The sequence below is a fragment of the Penicillium samsonianum genome (genome assembly GCF_028829775.1).
Source record: "Penicillium samsonianum strain IBT 33392 chromosome Unknown utg000005l_segment0_segment0, whole genome shotgun sequence".
NCBI lineage: Eukaryota > Fungi > Ascomycota > Eurotiomycetes > Eurotiales > Aspergillaceae > Penicillium > Penicillium samsonianum.
Window position 1 is genome coordinate 3,193,909 of NW_026643263.1, and position 23,485 is coordinate 3,217,393.

The 23,485-nt window shown below is 46.7% G+C and overlaps 10 protein-coding genes across 10 annotated transcripts; 4 read left to right on the forward strand and 6 right to left on the reverse strand.

Moving 5' to 3' along the window:
• Positions 1-728: 728 nt before the first annotated feature.
• On the reverse strand, positions 729-1,566 carry N7471_010108 (uncharacterized protein; the record flags this gene model as incomplete). The annotated part of the gene is made up of 2 exons (XM_057282827.1): positions 729-946; positions 1,011-1,566. 2 exons carry the CDS (start codon positions 1,564-1,566, stop codon positions 729-731), a joined length of 774 nt encoding a protein of 257 aa, XP_057133710.1.
• A 1,123-nt stretch (positions 1,567-2,689) lies between these two features.
• On the forward strand, positions 2,690-3,276 carry N7471_010109 (cytochrome P450; the record flags this gene model as incomplete). The annotated part of the gene is given in 2 exon segments (XM_057282828.1): positions 2,690-2,875; positions 2,887-3,276. The coding sequence occupies 2 exon segments, from the start codon at positions 2,690-2,692 to the stop codon at positions 3,274-3,276; spliced, it is 576 nt and encodes a 191-aa protein (XP_057133711.1).
• A 3,145-nt stretch (positions 3,277-6,421) lies between these two features.
• N7471_010110 (ankyrin repeat domain-containing protein) lies at positions 6,422-7,156 on the forward strand (the record flags this gene model as incomplete). Its single annotated transcript, XM_057282829.1, has 1 exon — positions 6,422-7,156. The coding sequence occupies one exon, from the start codon at positions 6,422-6,424 to the stop codon at positions 7,154-7,156; it is 735 nt and encodes a 244-aa protein (XP_057133712.1).
• Positions 7,157-9,493: 2,337 nt separating this feature from the next.
• On the reverse strand, positions 9,494-10,294 carry N7471_010111 (DUF2985 domain-containing protein; the record flags this gene model as incomplete). The annotated part of the gene is made up of 1 exon (XM_057282830.1): positions 9,494-10,294. One exon carries the CDS (start codon positions 10,292-10,294, stop codon positions 9,494-9,496), a length of 801 nt encoding a protein of 266 aa, XP_057133713.1.
• Positions 10,295-11,167: 873 nt separating this feature from the next.
• Positions 11,168-12,235, forward strand: N7471_010112 (sulfotransferase family protein; the record flags this gene model as incomplete). Its single annotated transcript, XM_057282831.1, has 4 exons — positions 11,168-11,306; positions 11,396-11,571; positions 11,631-11,734; positions 11,791-12,235. 4 exons carry the CDS (start codon positions 11,168-11,170, stop codon positions 12,233-12,235), a joined length of 864 nt encoding a protein of 287 aa, XP_057133714.1.
• A 1,032-nt stretch (positions 12,236-13,267) lies between these two features.
• N7471_010113 (uncharacterized protein) lies at positions 13,268-13,687 on the reverse strand (the record flags this gene model as incomplete). The annotated part of the gene is made up of 1 exon (XM_057282832.1): positions 13,268-13,687. One exon carries the CDS (start codon positions 13,685-13,687, stop codon positions 13,268-13,270), a length of 420 nt encoding a protein of 139 aa, XP_057133715.1.
• Positions 13,688-14,888: 1,201 nt separating this feature from the next.
• On the reverse strand, positions 14,889-15,715 carry N7471_010114 (DUF3632 domain-containing protein; the record flags this gene model as incomplete). The annotated part of the gene is made up of 3 exons (XM_057282833.1): positions 14,889-15,161; positions 15,283-15,612; positions 15,641-15,715. The coding sequence occupies 3 exons, from the start codon at positions 15,713-15,715 to the stop codon at positions 14,889-14,891; spliced, it is 678 nt and encodes a 225-aa protein (XP_057133716.1).
• A 1,198-nt stretch (positions 15,716-16,913) lies between these two features.
• N7471_010115 (Zinc finger MYND-type) lies at positions 16,914-17,684 on the forward strand (the record flags this gene model as incomplete). Its single annotated transcript, XM_057282834.1, has 4 exons — positions 16,914-16,932; positions 16,993-17,449; positions 17,506-17,590; positions 17,652-17,684. The coding sequence occupies 4 exons, from the start codon at positions 16,914-16,916 to the stop codon at positions 17,682-17,684; spliced, it is 594 nt and encodes a 197-aa protein (XP_057133717.1).
• Positions 17,685-18,496: 812 nt separating this feature from the next.
• N7471_010116 (ankyrin repeat domain-containing protein) lies at positions 18,497-19,531 on the reverse strand (the record flags this gene model as incomplete). The annotated part of the gene is made up of 1 exon (XM_057282835.1): positions 18,497-19,531. The coding sequence occupies one exon, from the start codon at positions 19,529-19,531 to the stop codon at positions 18,497-18,499; it is 1,035 nt and encodes a 344-aa protein (XP_057133718.1).
• Positions 19,532-20,234: 703 nt separating this feature from the next.
• On the reverse strand, positions 20,235-22,751 carry N7471_010117 (GMC family oxidoreductase; the record flags this gene model as incomplete). The annotated part of the gene is made up of 10 exons (XM_057282836.1): positions 20,235-20,366; positions 20,430-20,614; positions 20,679-20,804; positions 20,863-21,148; positions 21,200-21,260; positions 21,314-21,929; positions 21,987-22,030; positions 22,092-22,345; positions 22,403-22,556; positions 22,609-22,751. 10 exons carry the CDS (start codon positions 22,749-22,751, stop codon positions 20,235-20,237), a joined length of 2,001 nt encoding a protein of 666 aa, XP_057133719.1.
• Between the last annotated feature and the right edge of the window lie 734 nt (positions 22,752-23,485).

Here is a 23,485-nt window from a genome sequence, read left to right on the forward strand (position 1 = left end):
CGAAGCCGAGCCTGACCCTCCACTGGGAAGTTTGAGGTTTGTTTAGCGATCGATATAGGGTCCGACGTTATCCCTTCCTGTCAATGCTAAGTAGGTAGGTAATCAATTTATTTCCCGGATGGCGACTATTAACCCCCATTTGTGCAGCCGCCTTCGGCTGCTGAGCCCGGTCGTTTGTTCAGGACGGGAGTTTCTGTGTCTGACCGTGGCACGCTTAACCTCTCGGCTAAAGCGGGGCCGAAAGGGCCGAAAGGTGAAGGTACCCCGAAGGCTTAAAAGGTGGGCCCGATAGGTGAGGATACGCGGCCGCGACACTAACCGCAATACCAACCCACCCAATTCTCTGAATCCTAGCTCCCACAACTACAATAATGTCAGCTACTAAACACTGAAATTGAAGCCTCCAAGCCAACTTGCGGCATTATTTCAGTTTAGGAAACTAAGCTGAGAATAGGGGGCGGCTCTTAGATAAACTGCGCCAAAACCCGCAAACCCGCAAATGAGTCGGGTTACGACAGTGCATAGTCGCCAGTGGGCCATACCGTATTTTTCCATATTAAGCAATCACCGCCTTTCACACCGCAAATTTGCTATTACCCTGAGCACAAATTCTAGTAATTAATCTTCCTTGGGTATTTCAATTTCTACTAAATTCGAATATTGTCACTAACAGGCCCTTACATTAATTACATTAATTGCCACCCTCGATTTCCCCTGTGAGATCCATCTCACGGAGATCGCACGCAGACAAGCTCTACCTGAATGTCATCTGGGCTCAGCGAGGGGGTGTTATACGTTGGTCCTCGACTAACGATCCCTACAGCCACTTGCGAGGCCTGTTGGTGCGATGTCATGCCATCGAGATACCAAACCTGCCAAGGGAATTTGCCCGATCCTGGATTCATTAGGGTCACATGATGGTCAAGTATTCGTTCCTCGGCAAAGTCTATACGTAAACAATGAGTCCCAAGGTGGTTGTGATTTGAAGCATCTTTCAGAAGTAGTCATACCTTGCACGGGAATTGAAGCCACATCAAGTATAGTCTGCGGGCACGAGGGAAGTTGTGGTGGCTTAAGCAGCATCTGGCTCAGGGCTCTCTTGAGTGGCTTGGAATAGTAAGTGCCCGAAACGGCATTCCGATACATATTATGACGCAGGGCGCTTTTCAAATCTGCGGAGCATGTCGGTCCCCAGATACCGTCACAACCATTGTTGTTTCCAGACGGCATGCCGGCCAAATTGCCCACGCGTAGGCCAATCTCCGACGTACGATTCGCGTCCACCGTGGCTCTGTTGACATGATTCTGATATCGAAGCCAGAAACCCGTTTTGGTGATTGGTGATTTGATCCTCCTCGACGCACGAGCGTCGAAGCCGTAGTAGAGGAAAACAGGGTCAGGAAATAGAGGTTGAAAGTCGAAACTCACGGCCGTTTGAGCGAGGGTGTCGATGCAGTCAGTGTTCCAAAATGAACAGAATTGGGCTGAAACGACTTGGATCAAGGCCAACATAATCAGTAGGACCCAAGACCGAAAAACAGACCCTCGTTCCAAGTCGAAAGCCATCGATCACAATTGCTCCGAGGAACAGTAAATGAGAGAAGAATTAACCGAGAGATGTGGAACAGATTCACACTTGTTGAACAATTGTTTGAATATGCTACTGGCTAGTAGATGAGATCATAAGATGATCGATTCTGTTGTATTGAGAACTATGTAGAACTAGGTAAAGAGGAAGGAGAGGAAGACTGTAAGAGTCTACTACTACAGGGTTATCATGTGACCATGAGAGATTTAAAACAACAATAAAAAGGGGCAATTGATGCCACAGAAAATTAAAATCAGGGATCCCCTAGTTTGGCCTCCAAGCTATGGGGCTTTCGGAGTGGGTTTTAGTTCTTACCATAGAACCCAATCCGCAGAGGGTAGGGTAGAGTCCTCTCTCCACCTGTATCGACCTGCTCCGAATCCAACTATACATGATCATTTACAAACATCGGGAATGGTGTACGTAAATCGGCAGTGGTCTCCAAAGCGGGGGTAATTTTATGCTCAATGGGATTGAAGCCAAGACCAGGCAGCACTCATTGTCTCCGTAATGTTTGGTCTTTTTGCGAAAAATCTAGTTATGCACTATTTATGCACTGCACAACAGCTTTCAGGTTAATTATCTCCTGGTCGCGGCGGGCACAGTAAGTCCTCTTAATTTTGGGTTATCTGGCGCACTACTGAAGTTTCCTTTTTCACCTTAACTATAGGTTATCATATTTATTGTGATGAAATGCATCTATCGACTTTCATCAATCCTCTCCACAAATACCCAGGACTAAAACTGGCAGCAGTGACCCGAATTCCCCATCTCTACCACAATTTAAAAGGTGATCATATCGAATGGGTCCAATGAATACATGGTAGCCACGGCAATGCTGTCCGTATTGCGCTCAGCTATGCCACCAGTGAAGCATGGAGAGGAATTTACGGCGATGTAATCGCAGGTAGGAAACCTATCGAGAAGGAGTCCCGGTTTTATGGTTCGTCGTTAATGGGGCACCTGATATCAGGAGGCATTGGGACCAGATCGTTCTCGTTTGGGCGAAACTTCCCGCACGCATTCCCAGACAGAGCCCTGAGGGAGCAACAACCTCTCATTAGCCACTTTGCGGATATGCTTACTTCAAGGTTTCGAGCGATGGTCCAAGCAGACCCAAATACCAAAATTGAAATAGTGCGCATATGCAACCTTGCCACATTCGACATCATTGGTGAGTTGACCTTTGGAGACAGCCTTAATGTTTTCACGGGAATCGACAATAGTGACTGGGGTTTGTTTATCTTCTGCAATTCGCCGATTGGCGGGCTTCTACCCCGGACTTCTGTCATTCTCAGGGCACTTATTCCAAATCGCTGGTCGAGGAAAAGATTGCGCGCTATGACAAGTGCAAGGAGTGTGTCGATGAACGGGTTATCCATGAACTGACCCGACTGGATCTTTGGGGTCTGATCATGGGCCAAACGGGAAAGTTGCGTCTGACCCGCGAGGAGATGTACGCAAACTTACAGATATTCATGGCTGCTGGCACCGAAACTACAGCCACGACCTTGAGCGGCTTGACATACCAACTCTTACTGAGCCGAGACAAGCTTGGTAAGATCACAAGTCATGTTCGCCACACTTTCAAACGTAATTCGGATATCAATGCCACCACACTGGCTGGGATGGAATACTTGAATGCATCTATTGACGAGGTCTGCGAACTCATCGCCCAGTTCCTGTAGGCATGCCCAGAGTAACTCCGAGTGATGGGCTCTTTGTCCGCGGAGAACACGTCCCGGGAAATGTGAGTTCTATTACCTACTGGCCCAAGCGACGGAAGACTAATGCAAGGAATAGACTGCTATTTTAGTGAGCCAGTGGGCAACGTATCGCAACCCAAGAATTTCACTCGTCCAAATGATTTTCTCCTTGAGCGCTGGACCGATAATGCTATATTCGCCAGTGATGACAGGTTCGCTTTCCAACCGGTCTCATATGGTCCTCGAAATGCCTTGGAACGAGGCGAGAGAAGCATGTTATTAACTAGCTTGCCGATGGACAAGATCACTAACTTATCCTAAATCCTGCTTTGCCTACCACAACGGTCGCCTCATCCTAGCCAAGGTCATATATAACTTTGACCTATCTTTGGTTCCGGAGTCTGTTGGTTGGGAGGAACAGCACACATTCATGTTGTGGGAAAAGAACAGGCTGTTGGTACATCTCAAGCGGAGGAAACAAAGCGAGCTGGCTCTATGTTATAGTGTAACAATTCAGCTAGCATAAGGACAGTAGTAAACAGGTTCCTGGATATGGAAAATTATTGCCTACTGGGTATCCTTTAGTAAGGAGCAAAATCGAGGTTGAAAGTGATGCTTGGCCGATTTAAGACACCAATACCCTCCATATCATTAGCCGAAGAATGCACGAAGTACTTGATCGGTCCAAGAGGATAACCACAGCCCACACTCAATGTGGTCAATTTAAATGGACGTATGACGAGATTGAGGCTGAGTTGAGCAGATTCGACAATCGGTTTTGTTTCTGTTTCGCTGATGTTGTCGCCCAGAAAAATTAACTGATCATCCCTCCAGGAATTATTGGCTTCCCCAGAAGTCAACCATTGGGGAGGACACCACCAACAGATCCGAATATAGATAGTATTTATATATATGGTACTGGGTTTCTAGGCACTGGAGGGAAACGAGCAAGAGAATAAAGATTTCGAGGAATTAGATCACAACTAAGCCAATCCTCTCACTTAGTTTCAGATTCTAGTCCATTAATAAGTACACTCTGGTTTTTATTCATAACCTCCAAACTTTCAATGCTCTCCTCCAGCTTTTCCACCAACTTTAACATCTTCCTAGTAAACTGTAGATAAGCCCTGGTAATTTGAATATTATTTTTCCGCGCCAGGTAAATAGCACGTAAGAGCTCTTCTCCATGATTATTGTCTCGCTCGCGGACTATCTTCAACTTCTCACACATTGAATGTGACAGCTTCTCGGGTGTGAAGATCTTTTGATCGGGTTGGAGAGGCTTCTATAAGGATATTAGAAAGGTGACGCGAAAGCGAGCTTTACCGTTAGGCAAGAACGATAAGATACCTTGCAGACTAAATCATGAATATCCATAGTTCCGATTCTGAAGGATGATACGCACGTAAAGAAATTTTATCTGGATGTTGTTTCTGCTACTTTTTTTCGTCGGTGAATATACGAAATATATTATAAATGTTACATAGGAGACATTCTAGGCCCTTTCGCACTTCGCTCCCCAGTGGCGCAGTTGAATCTACGAAGGTTGGACCAATCTCAAAGTAGTCAGAATTTCTATGCAGGCGGCGAAAGAACTGCCCAGATTTTATGATTGTGCGCTTCAACCATGGTACGATGGTAACCGTTCCTGTGGGCCTAATTCATAATTTCGGGATGCCATATACCCGGATCTATTCACCTCCGGCCGAAGTAATCTAAGCTTTATCGTGGATAGGTGGATAGGGCGGGAGCTTTATGCAATAATAAAATAGTGCCCATCCATTGAAATGCCTCCCTCCTTATTCCGCCGGTAATTTGAACCTTTTGTGCTATGAAACCGGATTACGCCCCATAATCCAAGCCACAACTAAATAGTAGGCTGTGCAGAAGACGACGAACGAACAAGTAAGAGTACCCGTGTCAGTAAAAATGAGACGAAGAATAAGTGCAGGCTTAGAACGAACATGGTTGATTATTATTTCTTCGTCGCAGCCTTTTCCTTTCACATGATGTAATTTCCGGTTCTTGATTTGGGGAGGCGCATGACCCAGAAGCAAACGTATAGTTCTAAACCTGTCAGTTGGTATGTACCAATGATGTGGAAAGATTTCAGAAGAATACATTTTGAACAAGACGAAAACGGTTCCAATAATAAGCCAATTCTTGAAACGATAGATTCTTCGGTGGTAGAAACGGGGAAATTGAGTCCGTTGATACTGTAAAGCCTCTGTCAATTATTTTGATCAGCCGAGGTCTAGTATCCTTCGGTGACCATGATAGTGGCGGAGTAGTAAATGCACCATTTTATGTTACGCGTATACCCTTTTGCACAGCGCTTTCCGTTGCCCCATCTCCATTATCATGGTAGGTTTACCAATCCCCGTTTTATCGTACCTTCGCTGAAAATTCTTTGCCAAAGGCTAGAGCCGTTACTCACTGTATGAGTGTCGTGACCAACGGGTTTCGATTTGGCGAACCGGATCCAAACGTAAATGGGTGGGTACCTATATAACTCGGAGAAATAAAACTTGATGTCGATGGGAGCGTCGCTCTTCTCTAATCCTGACCCGCTGTTTCATGGGAAGAGTTACATTTTGGCAACGCGGTATTGCGTCGAACGACTTCGACGACCGTGGTTGAAATCACTTCACCCGATCTCTGCGACTTGTCATTGAACAAACAGAACATTTATCAAGTTCTTGAATCTCTCGAATACATCTACCAAGAGACAGAAAAAAAGCCCGGATGACTCGAGCTCTTTCAAGCACTTTGTTATCCAATATACTGCCTGTGAAGCAAACCTGCTTTAAAGATCCAAACATTCGCCATCCCCTCGCCTTTATGATGAATGGAAGGGAGCAGCAGCATTTTCGTCGACCCTTGGATTCCTAGAATGCTTTTCCTCCATTTGCCAACAGAATTGCTACTATTAATAGTGACATTCCTTGAGGCAGAAACAGATATCAACTCTTTATCTCAAACGAACAACCAACTCTACAATGTCCTAAATCCATGCCTATATCGAAGGAATTGCAAAAACCACGAATATTCGTCACTTTTTTGGGCGGCTCAACGTGGGAATGTCGCTACAGCTCGAAAGTCTATCCAAGCAGGGGCTAATGTTGAGATGACAGATGGCTGTGGCATGACACCATTATCATATGCGGCAGAGCGTGGGCATGAGGCGATGGTAAACCTGCTCCTTGAGGCTGGACAGATAAATGTGGACGCCAAGGGCTACTGGGGATGGACGCCATTATCCTATGCCGCGCGACATGGGAATCAGGCAGTGGTCAAGCTGTTACTTGAAACTGAACGGGTGGATGTGGACTCAAAGGACTACTGGGGTTGGACACCATTATCCTATGCCGCACAAAATGGGAGGGGGCCGGTGGTAAAGATGTTACTGGAAACAAGACAATTAGATATGGACGCAAAGGATTACAAGGGGTTGACACCATTATCCTGCGCCGCATGGAATGGGCATGAGGGTGTGGTGAGGCTCTTACTTGAGACTGGGCAGGTGAATGTGAACGCAACGGACTCAGACGGTTCGGTACCATTATCCTTTGCTGCAGGGAATGGGCATGAGGCGGTGGTGAAGCTATTGCTGGAGACAGGGCAGGTGGATGTGGATGCAAAGAACAACTGGGGTTTGACACCGTTATCTTGCGCCGCATGGAATGGGCATGAGACAGTGGTGAATCTGTTACTTCAGACAGGGCAGGTGGATATAAATGCAACGAACAGTTGGGGTTCGACAGCATCTTCTTGTGCCGCTAGAAATGGGCATGAGGGTGTGGTGAGGCTATTGCGTGAAACTGGGCAGGTGGATGCGGACGCACCTGGTGACAAGCACTGACAACAGCGAAAGCACATCCTCGGCTGGTGCTCGCGACAAGTTGATAATATCAATATGTTAGCTAACGTTATTTGCAATTTGATTATCTCTGGACGAGGGCACTCGGTAATGTAATTCCGAAGTAATATTCAACGCAATATGGAGATTTTCATGTCACCCCTTTAATCACTAGTATTTTCTATTTTCTTCACATTCTTCACATCGATATTGCTAACGAAATGCCACGCACTGCCTATTCTTATACCATTCTTAATATAGGATTTTGAGATTCGATCCTCGTGGGCCTGCTCAAAATTACCGTTTAACATCGCTACATCATGCGCTTGCAGAGAATTAGATTCAAGCATGTCATCTGTGGTATTCTATACTCAGGTTGAGTTTATCGCCCCGGCGGAATAGGTTCGTCCACGTAGGCAATTGCCTTTTTCAACAACAGTAATTACTTACGGTCGAAGGAAAAACAATGTCCTGTTCCGTGACTCTCGCCACAACTAGGCTTTTGGCGGCAAATTCCACACCATCTGATAGTTGATCCACCTCAGCGGGCTCTCGTCGTATACTTCTTTCCTCTCGGTTGGGGCTTTCTTGCCGCGAGGGGACATAGTCGGGGGAGGACTAAGCATGGATCGCGTGAGAGGATTACGACCAGCTGTCAATCTCAACATTAAGATAAAACTACACCTGGGTCAAAGAGTCAATTTGGAATGTGTATATATCCAAGGTATTCGTCCAAATGTATAGCGCTAAGTATCCTGTGACGCCGATTAATTTACAAAAATTATCGCCAGTAACTAATCAAACTTAGACATGACTCGGTAGGATACTTTGGGTCTACGCACGGGTACTCGCTACGTACCTGGGGGCGGTTGCTTCAAAGCGAAACCCCGAACCCCGACTCAACCCGCGTTTTGGCGATATGCGACCGATCATCGGCAAGAACAATTCTGTACTGCTATATGCACAAATCAGGCAATTTGAAGGGATGTTCGAAATAAACACATGTGGAATATCTATATATCCGTCTCTACTGCAGCATTCGTGCCGACACGATATACTCGATCACGTGAATCATGGAAACGAAATCTCGTCGAGGCCCGTGGCGAGATCATGTGTCGCACTGGGATATATCATTGATGGATGGCAATAATTCCTGTTTCTCCGACTCTAAGCGCACGCAATCCAGCACTACCGACTTAAACCGTTCCCCCGAGAAAGCTTTGGCTCAGTTGGGGGTTGTGTGTTTGGACCCTCATTTGTCACGTCCTCAATCTCCATCCACAGTGGGTCTAAAAGAGGCGGTGCAAGTGCGCTTAGCCGCAGGTGTCCATTGTGGATCCCACCCGCTGTGGGGCAGACTCCACCTAGAATAGGCTGACATCTTGCCGAATATCAAAGCTTCCTTTGCGTGGATCCTCGGCACATGTGTGCCGGTGGCAGTTCCTATTTTGGTTGGGGGGAGGTGGAGGCCTTGCGACACCGACAAAAATGGGATGATCTCGTGGCTGCAGATTGCCATTCAATGCCACATGGTTCGATATACCCCGATTGAACCTTGGAAGTTATTTCAAATAGGAGTATTGAAAACTTAAAAATGCAGGAACGGTTCTGTTGTGGCTACTAGCTAAGAGGAAAGGGAGAGAAGAGGAATCGTTGTTTATTCAGTCTATCAAAATCAGGGTATTTATGCCCTGACTAACAAAGAAGCGCTCAGTCTGCAACCATACAAAGGCATCAATGGGATGACTAGACAAATGCCTGAACAAAGGCATGACCCAACAGGTTCAGATCAATCCTATACCCCGGTCACGTTAGTGCGGACCAGGCTTCAGAGAAAAAGGTTGTGCCGACTTCCGCCTCGCTAAGGTTTATAGCTGGCGGGAGTAAACTCGCCAAGCAAACTGCGCCACTGCCAAGCAACGATTAGTCACAAGTTTGTTTTCTGGAGATATTCTCCAACTAAAAGCTATGAAATTTAGAATTTTGTAGGATGTGCTGACAAAAAGTAATTAATATGCACATTTATGTGAGGTGTCTGATAACGATGTCGTAAGATATTCTCGGGTAAATACCCAGAAATCCACATGCAGACCCACTATATTTCTGACACCATCGGAAAAGAAGAGAAAGTTCCGTTGGCAAATGAATCCTAGAGGACCCAATACATTCTGGCAAAAGCTTGAAGAAAGAAATTTCCCCGGGTATTAAAAAACCGAACGGGAGAATCTACACAGCGTTTAAAGTAGGTATCAGATAGGGTAGCACATCAGGTTGAGATGCTCACAACTCTTGGTTTGACCACTAAGCATACGTTGGGCATTTCCTATCGAACCTATTTATCTAAACTACCTCCCCGTTGAGTGTTGGATTCATACTACCAGGGATGGTATCTTCACACTTTCGAACTCGCCTACCCTCCAAGAACATCGTGAATTTAGCCATAACAATGCAGCTAAAGGTAAATGACATGAAGATCTTCGTCGACCATGAAGGGCGATCGAAGCGATTGTATCCCCACATAAACGCAGCCAAGACAGCTTGGAAGGCCGTATTCATCGCCTTGCACCAGACCACGAAATCAAGTTTCCATAATTTTGTTGCTAAAGACATGGTTCCCGGAGCTGCCAGACCAAATGAGCTCCCTGAGAGTGAATTTCGAACTCGCTTATCCTCTGAACTTCCGCTTGCCACTTCAATCTCCGTCAGGCTGAGTTCCGCATCAACCTTGATATCCAACCTGAACCAATCCTTGTTGTACTCGACAAGCGTATGCAAACTGTCTTTATTGCGAGTCAGTCGATATCTCAGCAAAAAGTACAGATCACGGTATCGTAGTGGCGCAAGGCCGAATGCAGGGACGGATAGTAGTGCGACAAGGATCTGGCTGTCTATCTCCATCCATTGAAGACGAGGCGAATTGGGATCATCGCATGTCGGATGACACATTGCTGGTGATGCGTTGCAAAATAGAAGGAAGTCCATAGCTCCCCAGGCGACCACGTTGAGCGTGTATACTGTGGCAAGACAGCCGAACGGCGTCCAAAAAAAGCGACCCGTTACCTGAGGCAATGTAGACAGACCATGCAGCCAAGTTCGTTTTTGCCCCAAGCTCAGATATCCTTTCGAGGGGAAGATATTCATCTTGAAATGAGTGATAGAGGTCGATCATATAGGGGTTCTGGTAAACTCCCCCTCCTTGTTGTGGTTTCGATATTTGCCCGCTGGACGTGAAGGCTTCCTGTTGCCCTAGTGAGGATACTCGAGGTGGGGTCTGGGAAGGTCGCAGGTTAGTCTTTAACTCTTTAACAAATTTTGTAAATCTGTGCTATTGTGTGAGCAAATTTTGCATACCGGTGGAAAGTGTGGGGAATTGATAATTGTTTGCTAGGGCAAATTTCAACTCCTGTCCGCCGAGAAACGGGCATCAAAAACGCACTTTGAGTCGGGTCTGGAAAGAATTTCTGCTGTAGGCTTGGTTTGGGGGTCGTATTCATCAATTGTTGTCCCTCCTCTCTCGCGTATTCGGGTCCTGGCAGCTTAGTAGGAATACTTGGGACACTATTCATACTTTGAGCCAAGTGGACCTTGATTTTTGTGGATAAAATATTCGGAATGCATAAACCCCTGTGGGCTTTCTTATGATCAAATTACCTGGCAAGAATATTGATTGCCTGCGGACGGAATGGGTCTAGATTAAGGTTCTCACCAAAGCCACCATTTTATGCGTGGAGTGTACGCAGGATCCCAGCGCCTAGAATACTTCTGTGACTGCCTTTCTGAGACAAGTACGCGTCCTGTTTGATCATTGTCTAAGCCACAATAGTATTGGTCCGGATGGGACGCCCGAATATGGACGACAAAATGCGGATCGGACATTTGTGTTATATGAAAAGCTCCCACCTATAAGGGTAATGTATTTCCCCTTCTGTCTTTGACAGGTCTTTCTCCAGACAACAGGAAACCTCTCATTGACTCCTACTTCGACTCAAGCATTTTTCGGTCAGTGCTTGAGACATGTTTGCTCAGCTTCAACAGTACCTGGCGCATTCGAGGGAACCTTTCAAAACATTTTATGATACAGAGCAGGAGAAATGCTGCCGCACCGTGCCAATGCGGGTTCTGGTGCTGGGTTTAAGCCGAACCGGTACAGAATGTGAGTTTCCACTAATAGCGCAGTCTCGTCTCTATGTCTTTTTCCTTTGAACACCACTTTAAATCACATAGCTGAATATCTTCATGCAGCACTTCGAAAAGCCTTGGTCCAATTGGGATATAACGGCACATATCATGGTTATGCAGCGGCTGTGGAGTACCCACGGGACTGTGAAATGTGGCTCCGGGCTATGAGGGCGAAGTATGATGGCGTAGGAGCGCCATTTGTCCAAGAGGACTGGGATCAATTGCTGGGGCATTACCAGGTGAGCGTTTCATGGGCAAATAAGTGTGGATCCAATATCTAATACCGTTGGGTGTGGAGGCTGTCTGTGATGTTCCTACGGCATGCTTTGCAGAGGAGTTGATGACTGCATACCCGAACGCGAAGGTCATCTTAACAAATCGTGACGTGGATGCATGGTTCGAGTAAGTCTCCAGCAATCACACCTTTCTTTGCAGCTGGGATCTAAGACATATTTTAGGTCGGTCCAGAAAACACTCGTTGCTAATGCTTTTACTCGACGGGCTTCCTTGATCTCCTTCTTTGCTGCGATAACACGCAGCCCAAACCGATGGACCCGACCAGTCATGATGTACGCCTTGTCTGACTTCTTTGGTGGCAATTTCGAGCAAAATGGAAAGCAAACCTATCAAAAACACTACGACCGTGTGCGGGAGATGGCTGCCGAGAGAAATATGGAGTTGCTTGAATACAAGGTTACGGACGGATGGGGCCCGCTATGTAAGTTTCTGGGTCACAACATGCCAGAGAATCCGTTTCCTAGCGGCAATGATAAACAGGAGGTGAATGCGAGGATCAAAGCAATCATAAATAGGGAAGTCCGACGGTTACTCCTGATCTTTGCGGTGCTTCTCTCCTGCTTAGCGTTGATTGTTTTTATTGTTCTCCTATCAGTTCGCGTATAGAAAACCGGGATTGCACTCGGTTGCACTTGGTCTCATCTGATGTTTAGAACTGGAAAAAAGCGAATCTTTGGTAAAGATCAAGTCCGAGCTCAACGCCGGAGAATGTACACTAGAATAGTAATATTATATGTTGAGAAGCAAAGAGCCAAGTCATAAATTAGGCTATCGGGGCCAGCAGACAGCCCAGACTCGATTCGGGCTGTATCCTATGGACTGACCTAGATATGTAGGCCACCATAGGACACTAAAGGCAATCTCCCTTGAGTGACATAATCTAGAACCCCCCTGATTTACATATTTTCATATCCAATCTGTCATATATTATTCCCTCTGACCCCATAGTTCCAATATCAGAGATCTTGCACTAGGACTCCTCTCTGGTTGGTATCTTACATTCCCCCAAGCCGTATGTCATTATAGAGAGAATAATTGAACCTGACGAATGTGTATGCGGATTTTGAGCACCGTGGTATACAGCGGATAATAAATCAAAGCAATTTGTCCCAGGCTGGACAAAATGCCATAGACCGGAAAGCTTCACTCGCTCCGCTCATCATAACATGCGATGCTGGAGGAATTGATTTCCAGCTTTACATAAGCGGGAGTCCGTTCTTTGTTTTGTAGATTGTTAGCTATGTGAATAGTAAAATATCAAAATCAGAGGCCATCATTGAGGATGTTAAGCTCCAGAAGCCACTGAGGAGACTTGGAGGAGCATTCAACAGCGCCGCCCGTCCTAGGATGATGTGGGAAAGAAAGTAAGGGAGGTTGATGAGATAACGACAGTTGAGGCTGTTCTGGACTTTGCAGAGGCTTCTCAGCGGTTTCGACGTCCCGCATCAAAACTGATGTAGAACAGAGACAATGGCAACGAAGCTACAAAAACGCCTTCATTATGCGCCAAGTTCGCTCTTAGGAAGGGGTACGACTTAGCTAGTGCTACGAGAATGCATAAAATTGTGGTAGATTGCCTATTCCTTCATTGTTGGCCGTCAGGTTAAATGAATTACACACACATGTTGTATCAACCCTTTACAGGGCAACAAGAATACCAAGGAAGCCGGCCATACCAGCAGCAGCACCACCGATGGTGGTAGGACGAGGGAAAGCGCCATTGGTAGTGGAGGAAGCAGTGGTAGAGGCGGTCTCCTTAGCACCACTGGTCAAGCTGTCGGTTGAGGCCGCACTAGTCGAGCTGGTGGACTGGGTAGAGGTGGCTTGGTCGACGGTGCCGGAGAGGGTGATTTGGCCAGAGACCCCGGTGGAAGCTTTACTGGTGACCTCAGAAGCGTTCCCTGCATTATTGGAGCCGGCTGAGGCTGTCTGACCGGTTAAGGTTGACACGGCTGCGGCACTGCTGGTGCTCATGGTGTTGGCGATGGCCTGTCCGCCGGGAGAGGCCAGGGTCGTAGTGGCCAGGAAGAGGGCGGAGCTGATGAGAGTGAACTTCATTGTCGGTATATTGATACCAGGTTGAAAAGATGTTTGTTTTTGGTCTGGATATACGTGACGTATGGGATCGAGGAAATAACTTTGGAGATTGCAATCGATGATCTTCAATTTAGATGGAAATGTCTCCTTATATTTGGCTGATGGGCAATTACCTTCTCAGATATATATAAAGGAATCAGAGTTTAATTATAATTAGTTACTCGTTGTTAGGCAGCCGGGTGTGGCAGTGGTGACATGACCTTACCTTCCATAATCGCAGGCCCCGCTGGATAGGAACCGGTACTGTGCTATGGAAATAGCATCCAATGCAATTTCGTCGAAGCGAATTGCCATTTTGGGACCCACCGGCTAACTGGGGCGCAGCGATGAGGCCGTTTCAACGCGACAGTCACCTTCCCGGAAAGACACCTGCCGGGTTTGAACAGCCTGCATGTGCGTGCACGAGGTTGAATATGCCTGAGTGTCTCCAACGCAACACAGCCCTCGGATATAATTTCAGAGGAGAATTAATCAAAATTATCTTGCTGCGTTTGCCGTTCTCGCAAATTAATTGGGCCCGGAAACCTCGGCAGCGTCCACACTGACTGCAAGGCTGCGCGGGCAGTTCCTTACGTGCCTCACCCATTGTCAAAGTTGGTTACGAAATAGCGTGCAATTCCTACCGCAACTTTGTGTTCAATAAAGAATCCCGGGTCATGGTCGTTATAGATCTGTTCAATGTCCAGAACGTTGGCTAGCATTACATCGCATGCGTGTCGAAATTGAGCTTTCAATTACCGTTAATAAAATCCGTTTCTTACCAGGTGCTATAATATCTTTAGAGAAACGAATTGAGGAACCTGATATTTTATGGTAAGTAAGTATGCCAAAAGATACAGGAAAAACTCGTAAAAGAAAATAGTTTTTGTCAATTGCGGTGTTGTCTGGAGAAGCTGACCGTGAAAGGTGTGGAGACTGGGCAGGTGGTTTCTTGTTTGTGTGCACTGTGCCGTGATGGCAGATTTAGTCCAAATGTCTATGTACAAGGTCCTCTTCACTTCAACCCTTTGCCTCTCCTATAATTTCCTCTAGTCCGACGCACTTAATGGGAGTCCGCCAATCTTGCTATGTCTCTAAAACCCGCTCGACACTGTTGTAGCCATCTGCTGTGCAACCCTGCCACAAACGAAAGCAGTTTCATCTGTAAACATCCCATTTTTTGCTAAGACACGGAATCTTGCTTCCCAAAAAGTCCTATCTCTTGGGGTGGGCCAGGTCTCAGGTCCCTCAAGTAAGGTATATTATCAATGGAGTGAAATATTGTTTCACCAGAATGCCGGATCCACTGCACGGCAACGCAGATTCGGCATCCCACGAATTCCTTTGGTTGAAGGGGCTCCTCTTTGAGTGCGTCACGGAAGCACCAGTTCGTCAAATGAAACCAGTCTGCCAAGCTAGCCTGAAGGACTCGGGCTGAAAATGCCTGCCAATTTATCTATTTCTTTAACTCTAGAGCGTCGTCCTTTAGGCTGAGGGCTATTTAGCGGACATTTAGTTAATATGTAGGTACATATTGGGTTGCAAATTAGCATCTACTGATGTAAGCTTCATCCCACACTTCTATCAAACGTGGAAGATCTGTCCAAATTCGCGTTGTTGCCTGCATAAAAGGATAAACAAGTCAGTTGTGAATCTGAACATGACCGCTTGACCCCCAATACCGTTTCATAAAACGTAACTTCCACTCCCGGCAAATCTTCCAGTTCTTTGATGGTCTCAACCATTTTATCTTGTAATGGATGATCATGAGGAATTTGCTTCATAATATCGCTGACTGTCCCCCAAAATTCTAAACACCAGCTTTCTGGGTACTCTACCTCTTCACCTTTTGCCTCGCGACTCACCGGTGTGAGTTCATTTATTCCAGCAGCTGCTTTAGTGGCTAGCTGGCTGCAAGCAGTCGTTGAGGATCACGAAATAATTCTGTTCAAAAATCCATAGGTCCTCACGTTCTAGAAATACAAGGCGTAGACGAAGAGGTGCAGCCATGATCAAGACTGTCAAAAGAAAATGGACGTAAGAGCTTGGTAAAGAATATTCAAGTTTGGGATCACGGCCTAGCTACGATGTACAAATTGTAGACTTTGAACGGGGGGAGATTGTATAAAAGCGGGAGGCCTGGCCGACATACGAGAGTGTTAATCTATGCGCTCGGTTACTCCTACAAACCATGGTGTTTTATATTGTTTTTCCGTTTTTTAAACCTATGACCTGGCTGGACCAGCCTTAATTAGTTCCTAGCACCTTAACCAATCAAGGACGATGATCTGCACGGTTTAACCGCCGCCATCACCCCTATATCAGCTACTTTAATGTGCTGGCTCCATCCACCATCAATCCAACTACCCCTCGTCCTTATGATGAAACAATGCCGTATTAATCTTTTTGCTTTACAGAGCATCCATGGTACCGGTAATGAGGCCGCAAGACCTTAGGATGCGCCCAGAAAAGCGACAAAAGTTGCGGTTGGACAGGTATATGCCCATCATTTATTGTCTACATGTAAAAACTGGAGTGTTCAATTTGCTAACGGTGATTGTGACACATAGCCACACTTGTATACCGGGCTTGAGCAACGTCCCAGACCACTGTCCAAACCCAACTTAAACAGGCACCTTTTCGGGCGATGAGGAATCAAAATAAGGCTTCCAAAGGAGTGATACCCCATGATGGCAAAGATGGAAATTGCAATGCTGGCCGAGTTCAGGGTACAGCGGAGCATTGAAAGTGCTCAGTATCTGAGTGGGCGCGGGGTGCTGGATCTAGACTATTCTTTCGGCTCAAGGGAATATGGATTACAGTAGTACCGCTTGGCTGTCTGGCTGTCGGAAGCTTTTAGGTTCAACGGGAGATTGGGTTTTTTTGGTTATATTTGGTCACCTACTCTATACTGGATTATACAAGATCTTTGCAAGCAAACGAGTTGTTGACTTGCAGTACTGTGGGTTTTTGTCGTTCTGAAGGAGGTGAAAATCCATATGAAAGGGACTAGCATGTAGTGTTTAAGGGAATTGTGCACATCTTGATTGTTCTGTGTCGTATAACGCTCTTGAGACAATCTTAGGGTGCAGAAGTCCATAGACTTCCACGGCAGCTCTCGCCAACCTCCCCTCCTTCCCCAACTCACTTTCTATCTTTCTCTTCTATCAACCTACCCCCCTTTTAACGAGATATCCAGCACTGCAAAATGGGTCGCTGGGGATTCCGTACGTGAAGCCCCTAAGATGCGTTCTCTAGCCCAAGTCTTACTGACCTCTCCGCTCTAGGTCTTTTCGAGTGTGACACCGACATGGACATTCTCTTGAATCTACCAGAAGCCGTAGGTATTGATGAAAAAGAATGGCGATTCACTCTCGGCCAGTTAGTCCACCAAAGCGACATGCTTGCCCCAGCGGAGTCGACTGCCTGGTACCAGACCCCCGAATACGCTGTAGTCCTCGAAGAAGAAATGGTCCCCTACATTCGCAATAAGCTCGACACGGATGGGCTGGGAGAGCAGCTGATCGAAAGATCTCGTCACAACGGACAGTTCTGGGATCCTGACTACCAGACGATTCTCCTCGGTGCTATTATGATGCGCGCGGGGGCTAATATCAAGCCAGAACATCTCTTATACCTCCGCAGGGCGGCTCGGAGGATAGGAATCGAGTCGGTTCAAGCCCAGTTTCTTGCGGCTTTGGATCACTACCAGCCTGGTGTTCCGCGCAGTTTCCAGGATGATTGGTCAGTTGACTCCTCAAAGCATAGTGCTTGGCTTACTGCTGACTATAAGTATATAGCTGTATTTCCTGTGGTGAGAATGAGAGTGACCTTGGATATCCACTCCAGAAATGTGAAACATGCAAGGTGTTCTACTGCGATAGGGTAAGGACCTGTACATGTGGTTGGTGCCTCGATGTGTGAGACAATTGCTGAATTTCATTAGAAGTGCAAGCGTAGACATGAGCTTGAACACTGATTCTTGCCGCGATGTCCTGCCTGCTCTACCTGCGCTTTGCGTGGTACAGGTCTTTGAAAAAGAATGATACTCTTCAGAACCTTTTTCTGCGTCTTATGGCAAGTTCCCCACAGGTTATGGGATGATTTCCCAGCGAAGGAACTGCTGTGCAATAGTTACCTTACTCTGCAATTGTGTTTTATTTGCATTGTCACAGTCCATCTAGAAGTCTATATTATATGTAGGAGCAATTTTGCGATGTACACATATATATATCTCGCTCAAGTCGACCTACAAAGACGTAAAACCGTACATTTGTAGATGTAATTTAATGTCACGACAATACAATACATACTGCACCCATTGATGTTTTCTGATTGAAACCAACCCCCCTTCCCCCCTGTACAAGTGATTTGAAAATATTATGATTGCGGATTGACAGGTTTGCCTAGCGGTCGCCACAGCTCCACCGGCTCACGCTCTAGTTTTAAAAAGGAGATGACGGTGGGAACAAAATGGCCGGAAGCAGACGAAAATTACCAACACTAGGTTTTTATGCGGCCGAACAACTCCAATAGGCCATTCTAGTCGGATGGTAAAGGAATGCAACACCCTATTAATTGAGGGAAAATATACCTCATAGTCGGTTGTCGTTGTTGGAAATTACGTGCTGTGCCAAGGGCTGTTAGATAGGCATATGCACGCATCTATGTACATATCTACTGTACAGTTGTGCAGTTGTGCATTCGTTTGTAAAACCAGGAATATAGAGAGAGAGAAAGAAAATAAAGGGAACCAATTTGAAAATGTGTGATACAAGAAAAGGTACCCAATCAATCCTCATCATCCTGGACCTCGTCATCCTCTTCCTCTTCGATCTCGTTCTCGTCGGAAATAAACATACGCTGAAAAATAGGCCGAGTGCCATCCCCGTCCTCCCCCGCCCAATTTTCCTTTTCAAGGTCAGTAAGTGCAGCTAAAGTCGCACCCCGAGACTCTAACAAGTCGACCATATCCTGGTCACCCTTCATTTTAGCAGTGTAGAGTCCAGCATGCCCGTACTGTGAAATATTTAATCCTCCATCAAGAAGAAGTCTCACCATAGACTCATCCTCGTGTAGTACAGCTAGCTTCAACGCTGTTGCTTGCGGCCCCACACCATATTCGAGCAATACAGGGATAATATCCTGTTGATCATCTTTCACAGCACGATATAATGGTGAAGGGGTATACAGCTCTGGATCAGCACCACGCTGAAGCAGCAACTTTACTAGCTCCAGATTCCCGAACTGCACCGCAGTGAAGAGGGGCGGGTAATCAACCTCCTTACTATGCCACCAGTTGCGAGTATATTGAGCACGTCCCCCATAGTAGAAGTTGGCCTGTGCACCAAAGTCTAGCAAGACGGCCACGATTTTGGTATGGCCACCCTGAATTGCCACCACTAGAGCGTGCTGGATATTCACAACGCTCAGGATGCTGTATCCCCGTTGGAAAAGAGGGTGGGTAAAAATATCCGTTGGGTCCCATCTTTCTCGTGTTCTCCTTAGCACCGTGTCTTCTTCTTCTTCGTACATTTTTGGAGCCTTGTCTTCCGTTGCTTCTATCACTGCCAGGGATGCTTGAGGCTGGTTGCGGGCAGCATTTAGCCCGTCTAGCAAATCTTGAAGTTGTAAAAAGAGGTTCCGCTCGGCGAGAAAAGAGAGCGCGGCTCCATTCTTATACTGGCCGTGAAAGTAATACAGAAACTTGATGAGTGTTTCGTATAGATGACGATTGGTTCGGATGAAGGCGTAAATGCCCCTTTGGTGGCAAAAGCATGATGCGATGGTCCACAGGATCTCAGTGGGTAGTTGGACGAGCGCCATTACGGGAAGATGGATTCAATTTCGCAAGTGCATGTATGTACAGGGGAAGTTGAAAATATGTGGAAGCGTATATGGACTTGGCTCAAGAGGCTCTAAGCCGTATGTGGTTAGCGTGAAAAGCGATGTTGATTTAGTCCGCCGTCCGTTCGAAGGGGTGGTACGACATACGCTTGGCACAGCTAACAAATCTCCATCTCTTAACTAGTGCACGCTATTTCGTGTTAGTTCGTTTTTGTAATGCAGGGGGACTTGAGGTATTATAATTTATGGAGGCATTCTAAGAACACTAATTGAATGTCCGGGCGGTAGTGCTAATCCCATTGAAGCTTCCGAAGCCCTTGGATGACTGATAACACTTGACCGAGATGCCCTTTGCGCGAGATGGTGAAGTCGAGCGATGCAAGCAAGTATCGATGGATTTGGTGACCCTTATCCGTTCAACTAATGGCAGGTGAAAGAGGCGGAGGACGTCTGGGTGGGTCACCACCAGCGAATCCTGTATGTTTTTGTTTTATTTTTTTCTTCTTGGTAATTAGGTTCTATGAAGACCACAAAATGTTCTTAGCGCACCGTCTTTTTCAAATTGACACTTCATTTGCATGGCTATGTTAATCCAATTTCACATAGGGGAAGAATTGTTCTTGTTGCGAACTAGAATGAAAGACGCTAGAATATGTCCTTCGTTTCACATCAAAAAAGATCCTCAAAGGCGAGAAAGATTGGAGAATTCTGCTGGCGCATGGTAAGTAGGGACCTTCATATCCAGATCGGCCCCAGAGTAGCCAAGGTCCTCTGCAACCAAAACTGCGCACTTTTCACCGATAAGGAGAGCAGTCTATCGATTTTAATAGTAAGTACTTGACAAAATCCTAGAGAAACGAACAAAAAGAACACTCACGCTGAAGGTGTTGCAACCCACATTGTCAGGGCAGATAGACAAGTCGCAAACCTTGAGGCCCTTGACGCCATGAACATTGAGGCGCTCGTCAACAACGCCTCCATGGGGTGCGATAGAGTTGCCCTCTCGCGGTGCCATGCTGCATGTGCCAAGGCAGTGCCAGGTTGTCTCAACATGACGGGAAACTGCACCAAAAGGTGTTAGACACTATGTTCCGAGGTGGTACCAATTACCATGTTTGATACTTACTCCACTTCTCAATGTGCTGGATATCTTCATTGCTGTACTCCAAAGAAGGACGAGCTTCATGTCTATTGGAGTTAAGAGTTGAAGCCGAAGGCTGCTTTCCGGGTTCCAATGGAGTGGTCCAAGAACCTATGTTCATTTGATTAGCTGCACCGGATAACTCCGCTCGAAAGAAATGATAACATACCATGTTGAATACCAGCAGAAATATGTTTGGAGCCGGCATATGCCTTGGTAGTCGCCAAATCCATATCTTGCGCCCGTGCCGATGAGTTGAAGGCGAACTGAGGATGCATGGCAGTGACCTCTCCAGCGTACGAGCTCATGCGCCGGGCGGTCTCACGGGATTTAATATATCCCCAGACCAGAGGGGCCATATCACGTTTGTCATTCATGAAACCTGCATCAAAGTCCGGGACTTCGTAAGGGTCAGCCGACTGGATGTGGGTGTGCCCACGTGAGAATGGGTATTCCTAGTATCTTGTCAGCACTGGCTGATCTGGTTTAGCGAGTTTTCACCATACCAGGAAATGGAACATTGTAAAGAACTTGCCCGGAGGCATGTGCATGTGGTCTCCGAACCAGCTGTGGGTGGGTTAGCATCGTGGCATTCAAAACGAAATGGATGCAATGCTTACCCAGAAATGATTGAGTAATGCATGACAGGCTTATCAGGCTTATTTCTGAAATAGGACTCATACCCCTCTGTAAAGTCTGCCGTAGGCCACTTCTTCATCTCTGCGAGCTCTTGCTCGGTAGGCCGGATCTTGACCCCAGCATCGATACCGTTAGTGGCCAATGGACCGGTGCCCTTCTTATCCCACTCTTCGAACACCTTCTTCTGGACTTTGGGGTCTCCACGAATGAAGTCATCAAAGGACTCGACGTCGGGCTTGGCGCGGTAAACGGAGAAAGTAAGGTAGTGGTCTTGGAAGTTTCGGCCCACGCCTGGAAGGTTGACCAGGGGCTTGACACCAGCCCGGCGCAGCTTCTCAGGGTCACCAAATCCGGACCGCTGAAGAATAAGTGGGGAACTCATGGTACCCGAACTGATGATGATTTGCTTCCGGGCCTTGAAGATCCTGCGAACTGGCTCTCCGCCGTTGAGAGGCTTAGTCGGGACTGTCACTACTCCCACAGCACGACCATTTTCAACAATCACCTTCTCAACTTTGGTATTACATTGAAGGTGGAGATTGGTATGTTTGGCTCGGGTGCTGTGGACATAGGCGTGGGCCGCATCACTTCGTCGTCCTAGTATCGAGTGTCAGAGAGGCAATAATACGACGCAGAACTGGTCCTTGTTCTTACCTGTGTCACGATTGATCCACTTCAACCAGTGTTCTGCACCGTGGCTGTAACAATATGACTCTTCGTTAGCGAGATACAGTGGGTGATATACCGTGGACCTCATACGCAGTCTTCAAATCTTGCAAGTCATCAGTGAATGGAATTCCTTGCGTCTCCACGGCGCGAAGGAAGTCGTTCTTGATCGGGTACGTATAGTTTCCAAATGAGACCTTGATAGGTCCATCCGTGCCATGCAGTTCCGGGTTATTGCTCGCACGTTGGTACGTTTCGTGCTTCCTCATCAATGGAAGAAGTTCCTTGGTTGTCCAACCTTTTGCTTGAAAATCGTCGTAATCGGACGCAGACGCTCTGGTATACATCTTCAATGCATTTAGTTTGAGACCTCGGGATCAAAATGTCAAAGAGGCATCACTTACCATAAAGTTAATAGAACTGCCACCTCCAAGAATGTTGGCACATGGAACAATAGCCTGGCGACCGTCTAAATGCTCAGATGGCCTAGATTGATAAAACGATGCCGTGTTCGAATCAAGCTTCATGTTATTGGGGTATATACCAGGGCGGTACACCCTAGATGAGATTAGAATACAGTCCCTGAAAGTGGTAGCCTTGGCGTCCTCACCATTGATTGTTCAAGTTATCCTCGCCTGCCTCAATTAACAACACAGACAGATTGTGATCAAGATTCGCGAGGCGGCCCGCAGGGACACATCCCGAACTGCCGCCACCGCAGATGATGATATCAACCTCTTCTGGGATAGTCATGTCTTGTTGACAAGATAGTGAATTGAGGATAGTTATCAAGAAAGTGCTGGAGAGAATAATCAAAATTTTTGATGACACCTCCCAGAGGGGCCTTATATAGCTGTGCCTTTGTGCCCACGGAAGTATCTATGTAGGTAATTTCTCCAAATCAAGTCACATATACAGCTAATAGCCCTGTACATTGACCCCGCGCGCGGAGACAGAGTTCAAGCGCTGGAGTGTGGCTAACACCAGACTTCAGCATTGAGAAAAAGTGCGTTCGTCTTTGATGCACTCGAAGGAATGTGTACCCAAATATCCCCAATCAAGCACATTCTATCAGCATAACGAAAATGACAGAGACATGATCTTTGCGACATATTAAAACAGGAACTGTTGATCATATTGTCGTATTTTCCAAGTTGACTATCCCTGTAATGTACCAAACGGCCCAAAGCCAAGAGCTCTATGATGGCTCTTTTTGGGATGTTCCCCGCATTTCATGTATGGCTGTCGTCAGCTCAATTGATTGCCTAGAGCAAGCTCTTGCAGGTTTTATGCAGGTAAGGCGTTGTCAAGGTTCCTTGTTATCCCTCCAGCCTCCTGGACAGGGTATGGGTGAGGGAAGTCTGCGTGGGGGTCAAAAGGAGTTTGTTGAACACATTCGGCGGAAGATTATAAGATTGGTTCCCGAGGTCCTGTATTCCAAGCTATTTCCATGTACATGTACATGTCTCTGGCTTGCCGAACCATAC